Source organism: Panthera uncia (assembly GCF_023721935.1).
Source record: "Panthera uncia isolate 11264 chromosome A1 unlocalized genomic scaffold, Puncia_PCG_1.0 HiC_scaffold_16, whole genome shotgun sequence".
Taxonomy (NCBI): domain Eukaryota; kingdom Metazoa; phylum Chordata; class Mammalia; order Carnivora; family Felidae; genus Panthera; species Panthera uncia.
In genome coordinates this window covers 14,233,493-14,255,107 of record NW_026057576.1, presented here as the reverse complement: position 1 = coordinate 14,255,107, position 21,615 = coordinate 14,233,493, and the positions used below count along the sequence as shown (strand labels likewise).

At 37.1% G+C, this 21,615-nt stretch overlaps 1 protein-coding gene across 2 annotated transcripts in view; it reads left to right on the top strand.

Annotated features, from left to right (window-relative positions):
- Positions 1-21,615, top strand: part of SOHLH2 (spermatogenesis and oogenesis specific basic helix-loop-helix 2) — a 54,810-nt gene that overhangs the window by 17,270 nt on the left and 15,925 nt on the right. For both annotated transcript variants that reach the window (XM_049646806.1, XM_049646807.1), the window contains exons 3-6: positions 8,016-8,077; positions 8,156-8,260; positions 9,785-9,884; positions 11,504-11,614. In XM_049646806.1, coding sequence (XP_049502763.1) covers positions 8,016-8,077; positions 8,156-8,260; positions 9,785-9,884; positions 11,504-11,614 — 378 coding nt within the window. The remainder of the gene's footprint in view (positions 1-8,015; positions 8,078-8,155; positions 8,261-9,784; positions 9,885-11,503; positions 11,615-21,615) is intronic.

Sequence of the window (21,615 nt, the reverse complement as noted above, 5' to 3'; positions counted from 1 at the left end):
TTTTTTTTTTTTTAATTTTTGGGACAGAGAGAGACAGAGCATGAACGGGGGAGGGGCAGAGAGAGAGGGAGACACAGAATCGGAAACAGGCTCCAGGCTCCGAGCCATCAGCCCAGAGCCTGACGCGGGGCTCGAACTCACGGACCGCGAGATCGTGACCTGGCTGAAGTCGGACGCTTAACTGACTGCGCCACCCAGGCGCCCCTACAGGTTAACATTCTTAATAGTACTCCCCAGTTGGGTTTCATTTTATAAATACATTTTTATTGAGCTGGTTTAACTCAAATACTACCTGTTGATAAAACGTATTTAAAAAACACTTTTTAATGTTTATTCATTTTTGAGAGAGAGAGAGAGAGAGAGAGCGAGCGAGCAGGGGAGAGGCAGAGAGAGAGGGAGACATAGAATCTGAAGCAGGCTCCAGGCTCTGAGCTGTCAGCACAGAGTCCATCGCAGGGCTGGAACCCACAAACTGTGGGATTGTGACCTGAGCTGAAGTCAGACGCTTAACCAATTGAGCCACCCACGTACCCCAGCACTGATAAAATATTTTAAGATAGTTTTAGGGTTCATATGCTTAGCTTCAGAATTCTAAAATTGAACCACACTCAAAGAGCAGATACTTGATAATTCAGACACATCCTGATACTTTATCTTCCAAAGGCAGGTATGGAAAATTAAAATATCTTTTAAACTCATCAACAACGTATGGATCCTGTCTGAAATTGTGATTTTCCATTCCATGAAATGTCTCTGCAGTTTTTAGAATTCTGTGGTTCTTGTGAGCTCCAAGCAGTCCAGCAGTAGCAAAGGAATGAGGTTCCATCTGCTCAGTCTACAAATCAAGTTTGGCTCTGACTTTATCTTTCCCATATAGTTTCAATTGTCTGATCAGTTGACTTATTAATTCACTAAGAAATCTTAGTGAGCCACAGGGGTCTAACAAGTTGTGCTTTTGTGTCCCTAATTCCAAAACATCTTTGACTTGACAGTGCAACTCAGTAAGTCTCATTAGTCAGTTGGCATGACCCACCCTGCTGAATGCTTCATAATAAACAAAATAACAAAACATGAAAGTAGTTTTACTAAAAACATTATTCTATAATTGATGGTTGAGTATAAGTAGGAATTGCAGAAAATTCTAGGTCTTAATATGCTTAACATCATGTCATGTGGTGACCCTGACTTAGGATGGTCACAGCAGGAACTCTTCTGAAGAGTAACATAATGGGAAGAGAGCACACCAGCCTTTACTATTGACCAGAATAAATTCTCAGAACTCAACTACATGTTATCACAGGTACCCTACTAGTAGCGAGTGAACTTAAGTGTTTTCACATGTATAGTAAAGCTCTCAGTTTTCTCACTGAAAATGTTTTAATTAATGGTCATTAGCAAAGAAGGTTGTTTGTTGCAAGTCCCAAATAGACCAGCCAAGTTAATTTGGCTGCATTTGGCCCACAGACAGCATAATGGATAACTGTACTCGAGACCACTACCCAAAAATGACACTGGCTTTTGTCCCTGGGAGTCCTTTTGACTCTAAAGTAAATGAGTTTAGAAATTTTCCCTGGCTTCATAGGGACTTATAAGACACCATTGGTTCTCTTACTGATGATAGATTTCAGAGGCCAGGACTTTCCTGAGGCTCTTTAGTCAGTTGAGTGTACAACTCAGCTCAAGACATTTTATCTGATCTTCCCCCCCCCCCCCCCCCCCCGCCCCAGCTACCAGGGACCAGACCCGGGTATAGTGGCAAGACTAGGGAACTGTACTGCTGCATTTTGAGCTTATAACTGCCTTCGGTTTCAGAGAATACCTGAGACAGGCATAGGAAGGGACACTAGAATATCAACATCCAATCTTGTATGTAGAGTATGGTCTCAGGAACCATCATGACATTTAAACAGTATATTGTATGAAATACAATGAGGAGAAATGGATTGTCCCCTAATGAATTGCAAATGTTTAAAACCCAAGAGACTTCAACTGAGAAGGTACTTATAAGGTCTCAGAATCTGCAATTTGATTTTGGCATATGAAAGAAGTGCTGTTAATTGGGGTGGATGAAAGAGATCTTTGCCTTGTTTTTGTGTTGCTTTGTTTTAAGGAACATTGATTCATTAGGAAGAGGACTTTTTTTTTCTTTTTCCTTTTTTTTTTTTTTTTTTTTTTTTTTGGTGATCCTGGAAACTAGAAACTCTTTTAGCTTATCGATCCGTAGAGAATGTGAATGAGCAGCTAAGCTCCACACCAGTGTGTTGGATTCTGGGAATTCTATTGATTAGTGGAGCTCCTGTACAGCATCACAATTAGGGTTTCGCTAGCAGGGAAAGTATTTGAGTTGGTAATTGATTCTGTGCTAATGACAAAAATCCAGGAATTCCAACTCTGATGTAAAGCTTGAAGTTTGAAAGTCATCATGAGGGCATTATATATATATTCATATATCCAAATCTAACTTATTTTAATGCCAGTAAAATCAATTTGTAAAATGAAAAAATAGAATATTTCTTTAAAAAATTTAATGTTTATTTTTATTTTTGAGAGAGAGACAGAGTGTGAGTTGGGGAGGGGCAGAGAGAGAGAGGGAGCCACAGAATCGAAAGCAGGTTCCAGGCTCTGAGCTGTCAGCACAGACCCCGCTGCCTGGCTCGAACCCATGAACTATGAGATCATGACCTGAGCCGAAGTCGGACGTTCACTGACTGAGCCACCCAAGCACCCCAGACATAGAATATTTCTAAAAGCTAATAATCTGTTTTATTTAAAATTCTCTAATTCTAAAGTGTGCTTATAATTTACTTTTTGTGAAGCAACAAGTAATTTTTATTCCAAAAGTTGAGCTACACTACCTTGTAAGTTTCTTTCTGTGGTCCTGTTTGTTCAGTCCATCTTTCCCTTCCACTTCTGTTTCCTCATCCAGTAATCATACCTCCATTATACCCCACTTAAAAATATACATGAAATACTTACATTGTGGCGAGCGACATTCCTGTCATCCACCATGCCAACATGCCCTCCTATACCAGTATGCTCATGTGCCTTTCCTATTTCCATGTCCAGTCTGCCAGTCTAATCCTATGCTCCCTCCCGTGTATGCCTATTTGATGGTATTATTTCTGCCTGAGCGTCTCATTTCTTCTTAGAAATGTGTTTTCTCTCCTTTTTTCTCTTTTAGCCCAAACTCCTCAGAATTCACAGAGCAGAATCAAGCCTGAAGAGACCTCAGTTGTGTGAATGTCACATGTTAGCACTAATCCTTCTTGTCACATGTTAGCACTAGTAATTAGCAAATATTCAGAATTATTTATTTATAACAATTTTTTTTAAGTTTCAAATTTATTTTGAGACATAGTGAGGAGGGGAGGGGCAGAGAGAGAGGGAGAGAGAATATCCCAGGCAGGCTTTGCACTATCAGCACAGAGCCTGATACAAGGCTCAAACTCATTAACCATGAGATTATGACCTGAGCTGAAACCAAGAGTTGGATGCTTAACTGACTGAGCCACCCAGGTGCGCCAGAAGTATTTATTTTTTTATAGAAAGTTCTCGGGTATGTCTTTTTTCTGCCATCAGTTCTTGCCTGCATAACTGCAATATGGTCTCTCAAATTCACCCTGTGCCACCACATAGGACACACTCTGCCTGTCTGTCCCATCATAGAGTGGCCTTTTTAAAATGCAAATACAATCATGCCAATAACTTAATATGTGGTATTTTAATATTTTGGGACATTTGAATACCAAATGTCTAATTTGGCCCAAAGACCTATGTACCCCTCTGGTTTCATCATATGTGTCCCTCCCTCAGATGCTCTGTACCATATTGGGCGTTTTCACTTTCTCAAACTTACCTATTCTCTATACCCAGGCCTCTTCCCAGGGCCTGTTCTGTTTGTCCCAAATGTACTTTACTGCTTCTCTGAGTCTGCTCTCTCCCCAGTTCTATCTTCTGTGTGGCTAACTCCTAGTCAGCCACAGAGGCATTCCTGCCTGGAAGCCTCAGGCTGCAAAGTAGGTTAGTTCTCAAGTAGGTACTCCCACCAGCCCCTAAGGCTTTCCTTCACAGCACTGGGCACATATTTGACTACTTCATTAATTATCTACAGTGATTTCTTCAGTGTCTGACCCCTTCAAGAAACTATTAACTCTATCAGAGCAGAGGCCTTGTTTTCCTGTTTATGATATCCCCCAGAGCCTAGCACAGAATCTGGCATATAGAGGGCTCTCAATATATATATGACTCAGATATATAAATCTCATATACAGGGGCGCCTGGGTGGCTCAGTCGGTTACGCGACCGACTTCGGTTCAGGTCATGATCTCAGGGTTTGTGAGTTCGAGCCCCGTGTCGGGCTCTGTGCTGACAGCTCAGAGCCTGGAGCCTGCTTCTGATTCTGTGTCTCCCTCTCTCTCTGCCCCTCCCCCACTCATGCTCTGTCTCTCTCTGTCTCAGAAATAAATAAACATTAAAAAAAATTAAAAAAGATATAAATCTCATATACAGTTGACCCTTGTACAACATGGGGTTTGGGGGCATGAATGCCTTGCACAGTCGAAAATCCATGTATAGCTTCTTTTTGTGGGGGGTATTTTTTTTTATTGTGGTAAAATCAAATAACACAAATTTTACTATCTTGTGCATTTTTTAAAAATGTTTCTTTATTTTGAGAGCATGAGCAGGGGAGGGACAGAGAGAGGGAAAGAGAGAGAATCCTAATAAGACTCTTCAGTGCGAGTGTGGAATCCCATGCAGGGCTTGAACCCACCGAATCGTGACCTGCACCGAAATCAAGAGTCAGATGCTTAACCCATTGAGCCACCTAGGTGCCTCCCATCTTGTCCATTTTTAAGTGTTCAGTTCAGTAGTGTTAAGTGTATTCACACTGTTGTGAAATATGTCTCCAGAACTTTTTCATTTTGTAAATCATAAATTCTATTCCTATTAAACAAGTATTCCTTTACCCCTCCCAACATCTTTCAGTAACCACCATTTTATTTTCTATTTCTATGAATTTGACTACTTTAGATACCTCAGATAAATGAAATTATATAGTATTTTTGTGTGTGTGACTGGCTTATTTTACTTAACATAATGTCTTAAAGGTTCACCCATATGGTAGCATTTAACAGATTGTTCCTTTTTAAGGCTGAGTAATATATTCCATTGTATGTATATAACACTGTAATGGTTTTTATTTTTATTTTTTTAAGGTTTATTTATTTTTGAGGAAGAAGAGACAGAGTGCTAGTGGGGGACGGACAGAAAGAGAGGGAGACATAGAATCTGAACCAGGATTCTGAGCTCTCAGTACAGAGCCTGATGCAGGGCCTGAACCCACAAACCACGAGATAATGACCTGAGTCAAAGTTGGACACTTAACCGACTGAGCCACCCAGTTGCCCCTGTGATGGTTAATTTTTATGTGTCAACTTGATTGGGTCATAGGATGCCTAGATATTTGGCAAAACATTCCTCTGGATGTGTCTGTAAGGATGTTTCTGAAATATTTTCACACCATGTTCACAGCACTATTCATAGTAGTCGAGAGGTAGAAGCAACCCAAATGTCCATAGACAGATGAATGAATAAATAAAATGTGGCTATATTAATCAGGATTCTTCAGAGAAACAGAGCCGGTAGGATGCTGATCTATCATCTATCTGTCCATTTATCTAGAGATAGGGAAGAAGTTGGTTTATTTTAAGGAAGTGGCTCATGCGATGATGGAAGCCAAGATGTCCCAAGATCTGTAATTGGCAAGCCAGAGACCCAGGAGAGCCAACGTGTAGTTCCAGTCCAAATCTAAAGGTCTGAGGATCAGGAAAGCTGATGGTATAAATTTCATTTGAAAAGTTGGCAGGTTCAAGACCCAAGAAGAGCTGATATTTCAGTCTGAATCTGAAGGCTGGAAAAGGCCAATGTCTCAGCTCAGTAGTCAGGCTGGAGGAGTTCTCAGACTTTTTATTCTACTTAGGTCTTCAATTAATTAGATGAAACCCACCCACCCTAAGAATGGCAGTCTGCTTTATTCAGTCTTTCTCAATTCAAGTGTGGTTCTCATCCGTGTGTAACTTTTGACTCTCCCCCAAAATTTAACTACTAATAGCCTGCTGTTGATGAGAAGCCTTACTGATAATTTGGCAATTAACACATATTTTGTATGTTATATGTATTATATACTGTATTCTTGCAATAAACTAAGCCAGAGGAAAGAAAATGTTACTAAGAAAATCATAAGGAAAAAAAATACATTTACTACTGTATTATACTTTATCCAAAAAAATCCACATATATGTGGCCTGGCATAGTTCAAACCCATGCTGTTCAAGGATCAACTGTAATGTAATTTGGAGCATGGCATAATGTGCCTTTATTTTCAAATGCGTATATAAGATAATATAATAATATTATATAGTGGGGGTTCTTCAGGTCCTGTCTTAAGGGAATAAATAATAACCACACATAACGACATATTAATATAATTGATACTTTAAGTATTATAGAATAGTTATTTTTTCTTAGGCAGTTTAGTTTAGCAGTTTAGTTCTCTTTATTTTTAATTTTTTTAATGTTTATTTACTTTTAAGAGAGAGACAGACAGAACGTGAGCAGGGGAGGGACAGAGAGAGGGGGAGACGCAGAATCTGCTTCAGAGCCTGACGCAGGGCTTGAACTCATAAACTGCAGGACCATGACCTGAGCTGAAGTCAGATGTTTAACTGACTGAGCCACCCAGGCGCCACTAGCTGTTCTCTTTAGTCTGGCTCACAGTAATAGTCTCCTTGGAAAATAATTTCCTTTTATTCAAAGCCAAAGTTCAGTACCCATTAAATTATCAGAAATTCCAACTTCCTGAACTCCTAAGTATAGTTTATTGTAACACCACATTTCTTTTATTTATTTTTTTTTTTCAAGCATATAAAAGTATAATGAACTTGCCTGTACCCATAATGCAGCTTTAACAGTTATCAACACGTGGCCAATCTGGTTTCATCTCTGGCCCTTCCAGTTCTCCCACCCCTGCTGAACTGGTGAACTATTTGAAAGCAAATCTAAGATATCATTTTCTTTCATCCATAAATACTTTAATAAATACCTCTAAAAGATAAGGACTCTTTTAAAATAACCGCAAAATAACAATACACACCTGAAAATTAATAACAATTCTTTAATTTTGTCAAATATCCAGTGTTCAAGTTTCTGTGTTTATGATTTTTTATTTTTTTTTTAAAGTTTTTATTTAAGTAGGCTCTACCCCCAATATGGGGCTTGAACTCATGACCTTGAGATCAAGAGTTGCATGCCCCTCTGACTGAACCAGCCAGCCACCCATCCTATGATTTTTTTAAACTGTTAGTTTATATAAATCAAGATTCAATTATTCCTTTCCTTTTTTTTTTTTTTTTTTTTGTCTTACTCTTTATTTATATGTATTTTTAAAGGGGCCATTTGTCTCACCGAGTTTTTCACATTCTGGCTTTTGCTGATTTCATCCTCACAGCATATTTTTTTAAGTTTATTTAGTTATTTTGAGATAGAGACAGATCAAGTGTGAGCTGGGGAACAGCAGAGAGAGAGGGAGAGAGAGAAAATCCCAAGCAGGCCCCTCACTGTCTGTGCAGAGCCCTGACTTGGGATTCAATCCATGAGATGATGACCAGAGCTAAAATCAAGAGTTGGACACTCAACTGACTGAGCCACCCAGGCGCCCCATTCCCACAGCATTCTTTAAAATATTTCTCTTTTCCTTAAATTTCTTGTAAACTGGTGGTTAGCTCAAGAACATGGATAAAACTTAGGCTTTTTTTTTTTTTTAAACAAGAATAAAAGTGGTTCATCTTTTTTCCATTGCTAATTTGAGATGCTACTTTTACTAAATTCCATATTAATGCCATCATTTGAAGTTCTAAAGAAATAAAATCATTCTAGTTTAGTTCTTAAGGTAAAATATTGAATCCCAATTTTTCAAATGATGATTTTGCTTCATTTTAACACTTTTTTCCTCTCAGATTTGGCAAGAAGAAAAATATACATTTGCTGTTTGTTATTATAACCCCTGAAAACTTTAAAGGTATGTGCCTGTTGTATATATTATGTTTTTTCTATAAATAGAAGTCATAAGGTCAATATTTAATGCAGAAATTCTTAGGTTGTGTTTCAGGGCATGGAGCTGATGTTACTTTAATTGAACCACTGACAATCGAAAAAATGAGTATTGTGGTAAAATACTGGAAAACATATTTCTCAAATACCGGTGAGTGAAAACCAAATTTCCAAAGGTTTGAAAAGTTCTAATTAAATGCTCCAAAAACTCTATATATACATTTTAAGTTGGTATTCCACTTATGCTTTTTATTTGCTGAGGATTAACTGTATGCTGTGTACTGTAAAGAACATGTAATCCTTATTAATCATAGTCTGAAGGAAAAAGTATAAATAAAATAAAAGGAAACATATGTTCCCTACCTGCGAAGACAAAATTTATGTGTTCCAAAGCTTAAAGTGTGTTGCACAAGGGCAAACAGTGTTGCAGCAGGCACAGGGTTTTTCTTTTTAGTGCCCTAGCTGTTACCATCATTTCTTGCTCTTTAAAATGGAATTAATCATGCTGTGTCATTGTATGAGTGTCTAAAAGCCAGGGCCACTAACCTTGAATCTTATCATACTTTCTGCTTGCAAAACCCTTGTTTATAAATTAGTTTACTTCTGTAAGTTGCTAGGGTGTTTGTCCTTTCCGTTTTAGATTTTTAGACCTAGGTAATTACTGTCAGTGCTTCAATTAGACCTCACATTTCAAAACTCTTCACCTACATTGTCTAATGTGTATCACCAGCATCTAAACACTTAAGCTAAATTAGCTTTAATTTGGCTCATGAAAGGACAAACTCCAATTTCTGAAATTAAATTCTACTGAAATCATTGTGGTCAATGACTATTTGTGGTTTTTCTAGGCCTGGGATATTAGCTAGGAATCTTTTAAAATTAAGATGTTTTTTTCTTAAAATGGGCCTGAAAAACACTTTCAGGATTATCCTGTATAAACTCATACTCCAGATGACGTAGGACTCAGTACACTCCTCTTTTTTTCATGTCCTTTTTTAACATTGAGGGCAGATTGGTGAGTCTGTTCTATAACATTCCAATGGCTTTCAGCCCCTGAGTTTCAGAGTTCTTCCTGGAAATGGCTAACTGGTGACCCAAATCCTCTTTGCAAACTCTTATTTGGTTCTCAGTGGAAATAGAGCAGCTGCTCATCACCAGCTGTCTAGCACCTTCCTATTGGTCATAACCACGTCTGCTTCTGGTCATCTCATGTTTGCTCTGAAAATGAGCAGCTGCAAAAAAAAAAAAAAAAAAAAAAAAAAAGGAAAGAAAGAAAAAACCATCAGATGTCATATTTTGACAATACAGCTGCCTACTGCAGACTCATACTTATTTTCTGTTAAGTATGACAGTTACCTATAAAAACTTAATAAATAAATCTCAGCTGAATGTGTTTTAAGCACACCTACCACTAAGTTACTAGAATTTGGTTCTAGAAATTGGTTGATGTCTGGAGTGAATAGAATGTAGTATTTTCATTTTGCTTTCTAACCTGGGTGGTTTCCTGCTTTATAGACTGAAATCTATAAAATGCATTCTATTTAAAAAATACTGCTTTGTAAACTCTGTTGAGTAAAAAGTGGCAACTGTTTTTTGTTCAGGGCTTGTATGTGTGATTAACATCGTCCCCACCAGTGATGTTAGAATTAAAATAGTCCCCCTTTAAAACTTTCAGTTAAGAATGAATATTCTGTGAAGCCTGAAGAACCTGGATTGCCCATGCAGAACTCCTGCAGTGAACACTTGGGATATTTTTCTACTGACCTATTTGCTTGGTTAGTTTTGTTTTCACTTTTTCATAATATAAATTTTTACTGGGTAATTTCTGGAGAACTCTGTGTCAACACAGAGCCTGATGCAGGGCTCAAACTCACAAGCTGTGAGATCATGACCTGAGCCAAAGTCAGACGCTTAACTGACCGAGCCACCCAGGCGCCCCTAGGAAGTACTTCTTAACAATCCTATTTGATCACAGGGGACCAGGGTGAATTGCAAGGTAGTAAGTTCCCCAACACTGGATGTGGTAGAGTCTGAGTTACCATTAATCAGAGTTAAATAATAGCAGCGATATTCAAACTTTTTAGAAACAGTAGAATCTTCTTCAGAAAAAAATTTTACATATAACCCCAGTATTTGAACAGATAAGAGCAGCCTCAGATGTTATCCACCTACCACTAAGCTTCTCCCTGATGTCTTTTTTGAACTTATGAATCTGTCCCCTCAGTTCGTGAGAAAACAACCCTTAAAAAAGGTCTCTCTATCTCTGTCCCCATCCACCCAACCCCCCACCCCCATAGATATTAGAGCTGGTATTCAAACCTGCATTGGATAGGCGGTTGAACTGGGGGTCAGACCTTTCTTTATCTGCTTATAAAAATTCAATTTTTGTGAATTTCTTTCATTCACTTTAAGCTGATTTCCAAAGGGATTTTAATTTTAAATAGAGCATAGAGCTACAATAAACATAGCTGCTGAGGACATGAATGATGATGGTGAGAATTTTGAGTCAGTCACTTCCGGAATTTGTAGAATGTGACCATCAACTGTTTGTAGAAATGTGACCATCTACTATTTTAAACAAGGAAAAGACTTGGCAACCAATAAGTGTGGTTAAACCAAAGATGTGCTCACTTAAGTGGTGCAAAAATATCAACAAGTTTCTTGATATTTTAACATTTTAACCATAAATAAATTTATTGTATTAAACTTTATCTGGGACATGAGATTGGGAAGGGTTTTGGAAGGCTTTGTAATTTTCTTGTATTATTTGCAATTTCTTTTTGAACCCTCCTTGTCTTGAATCTTTGTTTTGCTTCAGAATTCTACCACTACAAATAAAAGTAAATTTTCAAATTAAGTTCTGTCTCTTGGGATAAAGGAGATAATATTAGTTTATTTGTTTCTTAGGGAATTATTTAAAAAAAATTAATCAAAATGCATGGAGAAGTTTTAGAAAAATGGTAGAGCCAGAAAATATCCATAAATGGAGGATATCTGACCTTTGCTGATCAGGTTGGAATAGTGTAATGTGACCCTCTAATCCTTTGTGGTTTTTTCCTATTATACACCTTTCTATACAGTCATATAATTTGGAGAGTCATAATCAATGAAGTCAGAATATTTTAATACTGCTGGTATCTGTTACTCTTTATCTGTATATTTTAGAGTTTAATCAGTCATGGATTTGTGATGATCTTGATCATAAATTCTTTAGAGTCTTTGAAATAAATATTCTTCACCAAGTATGTAAGGTAAAGTGCTTTGGTATTTACTGCACCTTTACATGAAGCAAGGAAGTTCGAAGCACCTTTGATTAGTGTATTGGTGCTGATTGTTTAATATTGTCTGACAATTTTCCTCTGAAATCTATGACATGATTTTCTCTTGTTTCTAGCTCTGAATCACTAAGAAGTGAGACTGGGCTTGAATTAAAGGCTCCATTGCCAGAGTTTGAGAAAAGCAAAAAGGTTTCTCTTCTTCATTCAAGCAAAGAAAAGCTGAGAAGGTGAATTGTGATACAACCCTTTTTTAACATTATTCCTTTCTAGGAAGAAATTACTTTCATGAATTTCATAACGTTTTGTATTACTATTAAAAGTCTCTGTGAAACTAGTTAATCTGGCAACCAAATATGTGCCACTAACTCATTCATTCATTCATTCAAGAAATATCTGTGAGTATCTGATATGTGCCAAAGGGTGACTGGAGAACTTAGATAAAAAAAATCCTTGCCTTCGAAATCTTAGTCTAGTGCTCAGACAGACCTCTCAATAGGATGTTACATAGAAAATTATGTTCTAAGTGTCATGATAGAGAAGAGCACATAGTAACCACACTGGGAAAGTTACCTAAAACAGAATAAGGGGGCAGGAAGGCTTTCTTGAGAAAATGATCGCTAAATTGAGCTTTAAACAAAAAGTGACTATTAATTTGTTTTAAAAGGGGAGGATGTTTCATGTAGCAGAAACAGCAGGTATAGAGACTGGAAGAATATGAAAATTCAGTGAATTTATGAAACTCCAAGTGTATCCATGTACTTGGCTATAATGGCACAAGTGGGAAGAGGCAAGAGATGAGAAGTAGTAGCCAAGGATTGTGCTCGTCATGTTAAGAAATTTGAATTTGAATCTGAAACTGTTGGGGAGGCACCAAAGGGTTTTAGCCAAAGAGTGATATGATAAGATTTGCACCTAGAGTGAACACTCTAGCAGGATGTTGGAGAGTGAGTTGAATCCAGAAGCCTGTGGAATCTGTAAAAAGAAGTGATGAAATCCTGAACTATGGTTTTAGAAATGGGATAAGGAGGAATAAACCATTTCCAGATATATTAAGTAAGTACATTCAGTATAAGCATGGATGCAGGAGGAGTCAAGTGTAACTTTCAAATAGATGTTGCATTCACCAACTGACTGGGAAGTCCAGGAGAATGGCAGTCTGGCAGTGGGAGGTGACTTTTGCTCTTGTTGGGTGTGAACACTCTAGGGGAGTTTCCATGAAGCTGTCCAGTCAGAATTGACCCTTAGATTCTAGAGAAAGATCTAGGCTACAAATATGGACTTAGAACTCTCAGGATACAGCATCTACTTGAAGCAGTGGTTGTAGGGATGGATATGATGAGTTTGCAAACCATGTAAAGAAGAGATAAGTGGAAAAGAGAACCTTGGGAAAAATCTATTTAGGGTACAGGCAGCAGAGAAGAAATAAGGGAGAAAGGAAGGAGTTACTAGGAAGATAAGCCAAGAGGGAATGGAATTGAGGCGACCCGAGAAGAGTTTCCTAAAGGAATGAGTGTTCAATGACATGACACAGAGAGCAAGTAAGAGAAGAACTAATAATTAACTGTATTTGTCAGAGCCTAAACATCATTGGTCTTGGCAAAAATAATTTCATTGGCATGATTAGGGAAGAAGCACCGCTGTGGAAAGATAGAGAATGAAAGGCAGGAGCATAAGTGAAAGGAAAGAAAATGAGGGTGTGTGATAAGTAAAAGGGGATCTTGGGTAAAATGAAAAATGTTGATAAGATTGGGCCAGACATGAATATGTTTTTATATTCCGAAAGAAAATACCTGGAAGAGAGACAGAGGTCGTGAAGATACTCATGTTGTGATGATCTATAGTGTAAAAAAAATGACATATGTATGATATAAAAAATGAAGCCAAAATGTATTGGCTTGATACATGGTTTTATGGATCAGCAATTTGAGCAGAGCTCAGTGGGCAATTCTGTCTACATGACATCAACTGGGGTCACTTGGTAGTATTCAGCTAGTGGATGGTCTAGTCAGGATGGTCTAAGACCTTATGTCTGGAGCCTTTGGAGGGATGGCTAGAAGTTTAAGCTCAGCTGGGGCTATCAACTGAAGCTTTTCCTGCATGGTAGTCAGGCTTCTTACATGGCAGCCCAGGGATCCTAGAGAGTGTTCCAAGAGACAGGGAGAGGAAGCTGCCACTCTCTTGAGGTGGGGGACCAGAAACTGGCCCAGTGCTACTTCTCCTGTATGTCTATTGGTCATAGCAGTCATAAAACCTATCCCAATCTAAAGGAAGGGTACATAGAACCTCACCTCTCATTGGGAGGAAGGTCAAATAATAGTAAAATCCCCTATAGCTAGAGAGGGGGTTGGTTATGGACTTAGCATCCCTAAGTAGGTAGAAGATTATGGAATCTAGAACCAGGTGGAAGAACACCTCTTCTAAAAATGGAAAGAAGAAGCTAAAGCTTGAAGATAAAGATGAATCTTTTCATGAGGAAAATTGAGTAATTTTTGCCAAATGGCCTGTGTTATCTGCTGAAGATTAATGGGAATGTGGTAGGGTTTGGTCTTGATGACATGGGCTGGTTGATGGCCTAGTTTAGTCCAAAAGACTATCACTCACGTTTGCCACTTTGGCTGAGTGAAGACTTAGCGGGGACCTGTTGGCTAGTGCTGTCCCATAGATTTCAGTGATCTGCACTGAGTGAGAAAAACACAGTGCAGGAGTATTTTTAAAACTATATATTATACATTTTATATTCTAAGATTGTGTTTTCCATACTTTATTTGGTGTTAGAATTTGTGATATTTCTAAATGGCTGCAATGAAAGGATATTGGGAGATGCTACCTCTCTTTCATTGTTTTTCATGCCCAGATCTGATGTGAGAGTGGAGGGGCAGAGAGAGAGAGAGAGAGAGAGAGAGAGAGAGAATGAATCCCAAGCAGGCTCTACACTGTCAGCGCAGAGCCTGGTGCGGGGCTCATACTCACAAACCATAAGCTCATGACCTGAGCCAAAATCAAGAGTTAGATGCTTAAGCAACTGAGCCACCCAGGTGCATCTGGACACATTTTTAGTTAATACATAAGACTTGAAAGAAGTCTTTCACTTCAAAGTGCTCATAAGAGGTCACTTTGAGTTGTGTCTCAGTCAAAGGATGAAACTTTACTCAATCTGTTTGCTCCACTATCATTTAAGGATACAGGTCTCATATTTTCCTGCCCTCTCCTAACCTCAAGTTCCTAAATTTGATGTTAGAGCCAGAAAGATTTGAGAAGCAATGAACAAGGCTAGATCCATAATGTTTGCTAATATACTATATAGTCTTAGGAATATTAGAACATTTAGGATAAAAAGTTACACTTAATTGATATCAAGATTAAATCAGTGTCTGTAAAAGGTAAGTTGCATGTGTTTAAGTGTTTGGTTTGATGAATTTATTTAATTTTATTTTTATTATTTTTTATTTTGGAGAGAGAGATATCCCATGATCCTGGGATCATGACCTGAGCCAAAATCAAGAGTTGAACGCTTAACTGACTAAGCCACCAGGCACCCCTGGTTTGAATTTTAAAAAGATGGTTTGTTACCCACAGTTCCCAAGAGGAGGAGGTATATCACACCATTCAGGAATACATAGGGAAGGGCCAGCATTGGTCATGAGGCAGACAAATGCATACACCCATCTAAACCACAACATTTCCATTATCAGAATGTTCCCTTGTGTATTAAGCATGTCTTTTTTTTTTTTTTTTTTTTTTTTTTTTTAATGTTCACTTGGTTTGAGAGAGAAAGAGAGCAGGGGAGGGGTGGAAAGAGAGAGAGAGAAAGAATCTGCAGCAGACATTTTGCTGTCAGCACAGAGCCTGATACAGGATTCAAACCCACAAACCGCGAGATCATCACATGAGCCAAAATGAAGAGTTGGATGCTTAACCAACTGAGCCACCCAGGCACCTCCAAGTATGTCTTTTTATTCTGATGTTTTGACATCGGGTACCTTATTGACCATGTAGAGATTGCTCATCCCAGCACTAGCCAGTTTCTAGAGATAGTAAATGATTTGCTGGTGAGCATGCCCTGCATATGTACAAACTGACCAATCCAGAGACCATCCACACCCATTCTCTCTATCAGGCTCTTATGCTCCAGGCCAATATTTCCCTGCTCTTATCACCTCATGGTGATGTGCTACCAACCTGGGACAGCCCCTACATCCCACAGCCTGCTGAAGTTATTCAAACTAGCCAATCCTAGGCCTGCTTACCCACCTAGCCTGTTTCTTCTCTCAGAAACCACAATAAACTCTCTTACCCTTGTTTTCTTTCCTCTGACTCCTCCTGCCTCCTAACTGACCCTGGTGCTTCCCCATGTGGCCTTGCATAGTGTGAAGTGGCCCCCTCCTCTTGGGAACTGTGAGTAACAAACTCTTTTTAATGGTGGTCATCTCCTGATCTATTGGCCTCAGCATACCTGAATAATAATAAAACCTGCATTTTAAATTATCTCATGTTCTTTCCTGGTCTATCCTTTCGCATCTCCTAGCAACAGCTACTATTCTATCACTATAGATTTGTTTTGCTTGTTCTAGAACTATATATTAATGGCACCATCAATATGTACACTTATGTCTGGCTTCTTTCACCTAGAAAATGTTTTAAGATTCATTACAGTTGTGTGTTTTAGTGGTTTGTTCCTATTTATTGTTGAGGAATATTCTGTTGTGTAAACATACCACATTTTGGTTATTCATTCTCTGGGTTTTATCTATTAAGAATAAAGCTACTGTTGGTGGTGGGGGGTGGGGGGGTGCCTGGCTGGCTCAGTTAATAGACTGATAGACTAATAGAGCATATGACTCTTGGCATAGAGCTTACTTAAAAAAAAAAAGGAGAAGAAGAAGACTATGCACATTATTTTATATATGTTTTACGAACCTACATTTACATTTTTCTCAGAAATAGAGTGGCATATCACAGGATCGGTGTATGTTTCTTTTTAGGAGACTTCCAAGCAGAAATCCAAAATAGTAGCACCATTTTGCACTCCCACCTGCAATATATGAGAACACTAGTTGCTCCATATCCTCATCATTTGGTATTGTTAGTCTTTTCCATTTTAGTCATTCTTGTGGTTGTGGAGTATGATCTAATTGTGATTCTAAATTTGCATTTTCCTGATGATTAATGAGGTTGAGCAGCTTTTCACATGTGTTTGGCCATTTGTATATCTTCTTTTATGAACAGTCTGTTCAAATCTTTTGCCCATTAAAAAAATGTGCTTACTTGTGTTTTTATTATTGAGTTATAGGAGCTCTTTAATATTCTGGATTCAAATCCTTTGCCAAATTTATGTCTACAGATATTTTCTTCTAACCTGTGGCTCACTATTCTTTTTTGTGAACAGTTACGTCTTTTGATCAGCAGAAGTTTTCAAAAATTTTGAAGTACAGTTTATCAGTATTTAAAAATATGCTGTCTCTATCCTGTATTAGCAGTCATTGCCTACCACCAAGTTCAATTACATGCCCCTATGTTGTCTACAGGATGTTTTATTTTATAGTTTTAGCTTTTATGATTATTTATCTTAATTTATATGTATGAGATGAAGTGATTGTTGAAATTTTTTTCAGATGGAGATTTTTAAGATTTTGTTGAAAAGACTTCCCATTCTTTAGTGAATTGTTTTGGTACTTTCATCAAAACCAACTACCATATCAGTGTATTTCTAGATTCCCTGTTTCACTGACCTACTTTTCTTTCTTCTTCACTCCAGTAATACGCTGTAGTGATTATTTAGCTTTACTAGTCTCAAAAATCAGATAAAGTCTTCCAACTTTGTTTCTCATTTTCAAGTTGCTTTGGATATTAAAGGTACTTTGAATTTTCATGTAAATTTTAAAATAAGCTTGTCAATTTCTTTCTTTTAAAAAATCCTGTTAGGATGTTTTTTTTTAAGTTTATTTATTTATTTTGAGAGAGAGAAAGAGTGCGTGCATGGTGAAGGGGCAGAGAGAGAGAGTGAGTGAGAGAGAATGCCAATGCAGGAGCTCAATCTCACAAGCTGTGAAATCATGACCTGAGCCGAAAGAGTCTGATGCTTAACAGACTGAGCCACCCAGGTGCTCCCGCTAGGATATTGATTTGGATTGTGCTGAATCAGTAGATCAGTTTGGGGGAAAATTGATGTTGAACAGTATTGATTCTGGCAGTTCATCTCTCCATTTTTAAAAAGATCTTTATTTCAACAGTGTTTTGTACTTTATTATTTTTGAATGTTTTGGGAAGTTTTAAAACATTTTGTTTTAAGCAGTTTTTTTATTCATGTTTCCAAAATGTTCATAAGTAATATCTAGAATTGAGCGTCCGACTTCAGCCAGGTCACGATCTCACGGTCCGTGAGTTCGAGCCCCGTGTCAGGCTCTGGGCTGATGGCTCAGAGCCTGGAGCCTGTTTCCGATTCTGTGTCTCCCTCTCTCTCTGTCCCTCCCCCATTCATGCTCTGTCTCTCTCTGTCCCAAAAATAAATAAACGTTGAAAAAAAAAAAATTAGAATTAAATTTATTTTGTATGGTGACCTAGTATCCCATGACCTAGCTTTATCTATTCATCACTTCTAGTCATTTTTTTAGATTTCTCACATACACAATTATGTCATCTGTGAATAAAGACATTTTTCTTTCCAATCTTTGGCTATTTCTATTTTTCACCTTAATGCCTTGACCAGTTTTTTGAATTAGAAGTGATGAAGGTAAATCCTTGTTTTGTTTATAGTCTTACAGGGAAAGTATTAGGTCTTTTACCATTACATATGATGTAGACTCTGTTTTTGTACATGCCTTTTATTAGCTTAAGAAAGTTCTTCTGTTCCTGGTTCAAGTTTTCATTAGGAATGGATGTAAAATTTTGTCCGTATGTTTTTGGTATATATTAAGCTGATTGTATGGTGTTCTCCTTTCTTCAGTTAATGTACTGGTTACATTGATTATTTTAAAATGCTGTACTCTACCTTGGTGTATTTTTTTATTGCTAGATTTGATTTGCTAATATTTTGTTAATTTTTGTTAATTATCTGTGTTCATGAAGGTTCTTGGTATCTAAATTTCTTATGTCTTTATTGGATTTTGGTATTGGAATTGCTGACCTCATAAAATGAAATAGAAAGTCCTTCTTCTGTTTTCTTAAAAGAGTTGTGTAAGATTGATATGTTTTATAGAATTTAACAGTGAAGTAATCTAGGCTTGGAGTTTTCTCTGTGGGAAAGTTTTAATTAAAAATTCAATTCCTTTAATGATTATAGGACTAGATTTTCTGTGTTTTGCCTCTCAGTTAGTTTATGTCTTTCAAGAAATTTGTTCATTTAACCCAAGGTGTTAAATTTTTTGAATGACTTTTTGTTCATAATACTCTCTTATAATCCTTTTAATGTCTGTAGGTCTCTGATGATATTCTTTCATTCCTGGCATTGATAATTTGTGTTTTCTTTCTTTTTTTTTCTTGATCAGTCTCACAAGGGGTTTATCTGTTTTATTGATTTTTTTTCAGTGAACCAGATTTTTATTCATTTATTTTCTCTATTATTTGCCCATTTTATATTTCACTGATTCTACTCTATCATTTCCTCTTTGTGTATACTTTGTTTTTTTTCCCATTTTCTTAAGTAGAAACATAAATCATCGATTTTAACCTTCTCTTCTTTTATAATAAAAGTGTTTAAAACTATAAATTTCCATTTATAAAAGTTTTTTTTTCTTATCAGTGCTTTAGCTGCATCTCATAAATTTTGACTTATTACATTTCCACTATCATTTAGTTCAAAGTATTTTTCTCATATCCCTTGTGATTTTTTCTTTGACCAATGATTATTTAGAAGTATAACTTAGCTTCCAAATATTTGGAGATTTTCCAAGGATTGAATCATAACTGAATTACATTATCATCTGAGAATATATTCTGTCAGGTTTCTATCCTTTGATATTTTCTGAGATTTGTTTTATGGCCCAAAGTATGGTTGCCTTTGATGAGTATTCCACATGCACTTGAAGAGAATGTTTTCTGTTGGGGCATAGTGTTCTAAATATTAATAAGGTAGAATTGGTTGATAGTGTTTTTCATATATATTCTGTATCCTTATTGATTTTTCTGAGAGATAAATGTCCAGTGGTAACCGTAGATTGCTCTACTTTTTACTTCATTCCTGTCAGTTTTTGCTTCATGTATTTTGAAATTGTTAGGTGACTGTCTTCTAAATGAATTGACCACTTGTTAGGAAATGATAAGTGCTAACTATCTATGCTAGTACTTCATCTTAAAATCCACCTTGATATTCATATAGCTTTCTTGTGATTAGTGTTTGCATGTTTTTTTGTAACCTAAATATGTCTTTATATTTAAAGGGTATCTTTAAATGTAAAGAGCATGAAGTTGAATCTTATTTTCCTTTTTTTAAAAAATGTTTATTTATTTTGAGGAGGAGAGAGAGCATGAGCAGGGGAGGGACAGAGAGAGAAGGAGAGCTGTTAGCAAAAAGCCCGACGTGGGGCTGGATCCCATGAACCACGAGATCATGACCTGAGCCGAAATCAAGAGTCAAACACTTAACCCATTGAGCCACCCAGGCATCTCTTATTTTCCTTTTTAATTTGTCCATTCTAACAATTGTTCCATTGGAATGTTTATTTGATTTACTTATAATTACCGTTAAGTTTGATTTTAGGTCCATGATTTTTCTGTTTGTTTTCACTAGTTCTATTTTCTTTTCCTTTTTTTCCCTCATTGCCTGCCTTAGTTTGGATTAATTAAGTCTGTTTTGGCATTCCTTTTTTTTCCCTCTATTAGCTTTTGAGCTAAAACTATCTTTTTTTAGTGGTTCTCTAGGGTTATAATACGCATCCTTAACTTACCATAGTCTACCTTGATTTGACATTATGACACTTGATATACATCAGTGTATTTCTACCTACCTTCTATTTTTGTTATTGTCATATATTTTACTTTTACATATATTATCAACCTCACATTGTTATTTTTGCTTTAAATTGTAAGCTATTCTTCTAGTTCTTTTGTGGTGTAACAAGTTACCCTAAAACTTGGTGGCTTAAAACAACAGCCTATTTATCATATCTCACAACTTTATGGATCATCAATTTGAGTAGAACTTGATTTTGTGATTCTCCTCACATGGTGTTTACTGTGGTTACCCCGTGGTGTTCAGCTGGCAAATATCCTGTCTGGAGAGCCCAGCACAGCTTCATCCACATGGATATCCTCTTGGTGGGGTGTGGTTGAAACGTCCTCAAATGGGTTGCTATCTTTCCCTATGGTCCCAGTACCTCTCCACGTGGTCTCTCCAGCAAGCTAAGACAGACCTCTTGCCTGATGGCTCAGGGTTTAACGAGACCAGCATTGAAGCTTTGTCTTCTCAGATGTTAGTCCTGGAACTGTTGTAGTCACTTCTCTGGATATCTTTTGATTAACTTAGGCACAGGCCAGGAGAGATTCAAGGGGAGGGAAATACATCCTACATCTTTACTGAAGAAGTGGTAAATAACTTTCAGTCATTTTCATCTATAAATAATTTTTCTTCTAGCTCAAATTTTAGATTTTTGGGTTTTTTTTTGGTTTTGGTTTGGTTTTTTAGTAAAATAGGCTCTTTACGTTTACAAGGTTATTTCTCAGTTACATAAATTCTTTCTCCATGTTTTTTCTGTATTACCATGTTTTTCCCTTGTATTCTCCCATTTAGTCATGGCTGCCACAATCAGACAGGTAGAAAGTGTGAGAACACTTTTTTATTGCATCTGTAGTAGAAACCCCAGCAGCAGACATAACTGCTCCAGATCTGTCAGAGGCCTACTAATTAGTTTTTAAGATGTTAATAAATTAGATACAAATTAGTCTTTTATGTATGCCACCGTACTTATTATATCTGATACCCTTCACTTCTTTGTATAAATCATATTTCCATCAGGTATTATTTTTTAACAGTAAATAATGAAATAAGGTATTTCAACATAAAAGACAACCAGAGATTTTGACAGCTGCAGACCTGCAGGGTAAGAAAGCTAAAGGAGATTCTTTAAGCTAACCAGAAATTGTAACAAATGGATACTTGGATCTTTAGGAAGGGCTGAAAAGAATCAGAAGTGATCAATACATGAGAAAATATTAGAAAACAAACATTTTTCCTCCTTATTTATATAAAATGCTTCAGTGTGTTATAAGTGAAAATTTATAGCATTGTATTGTG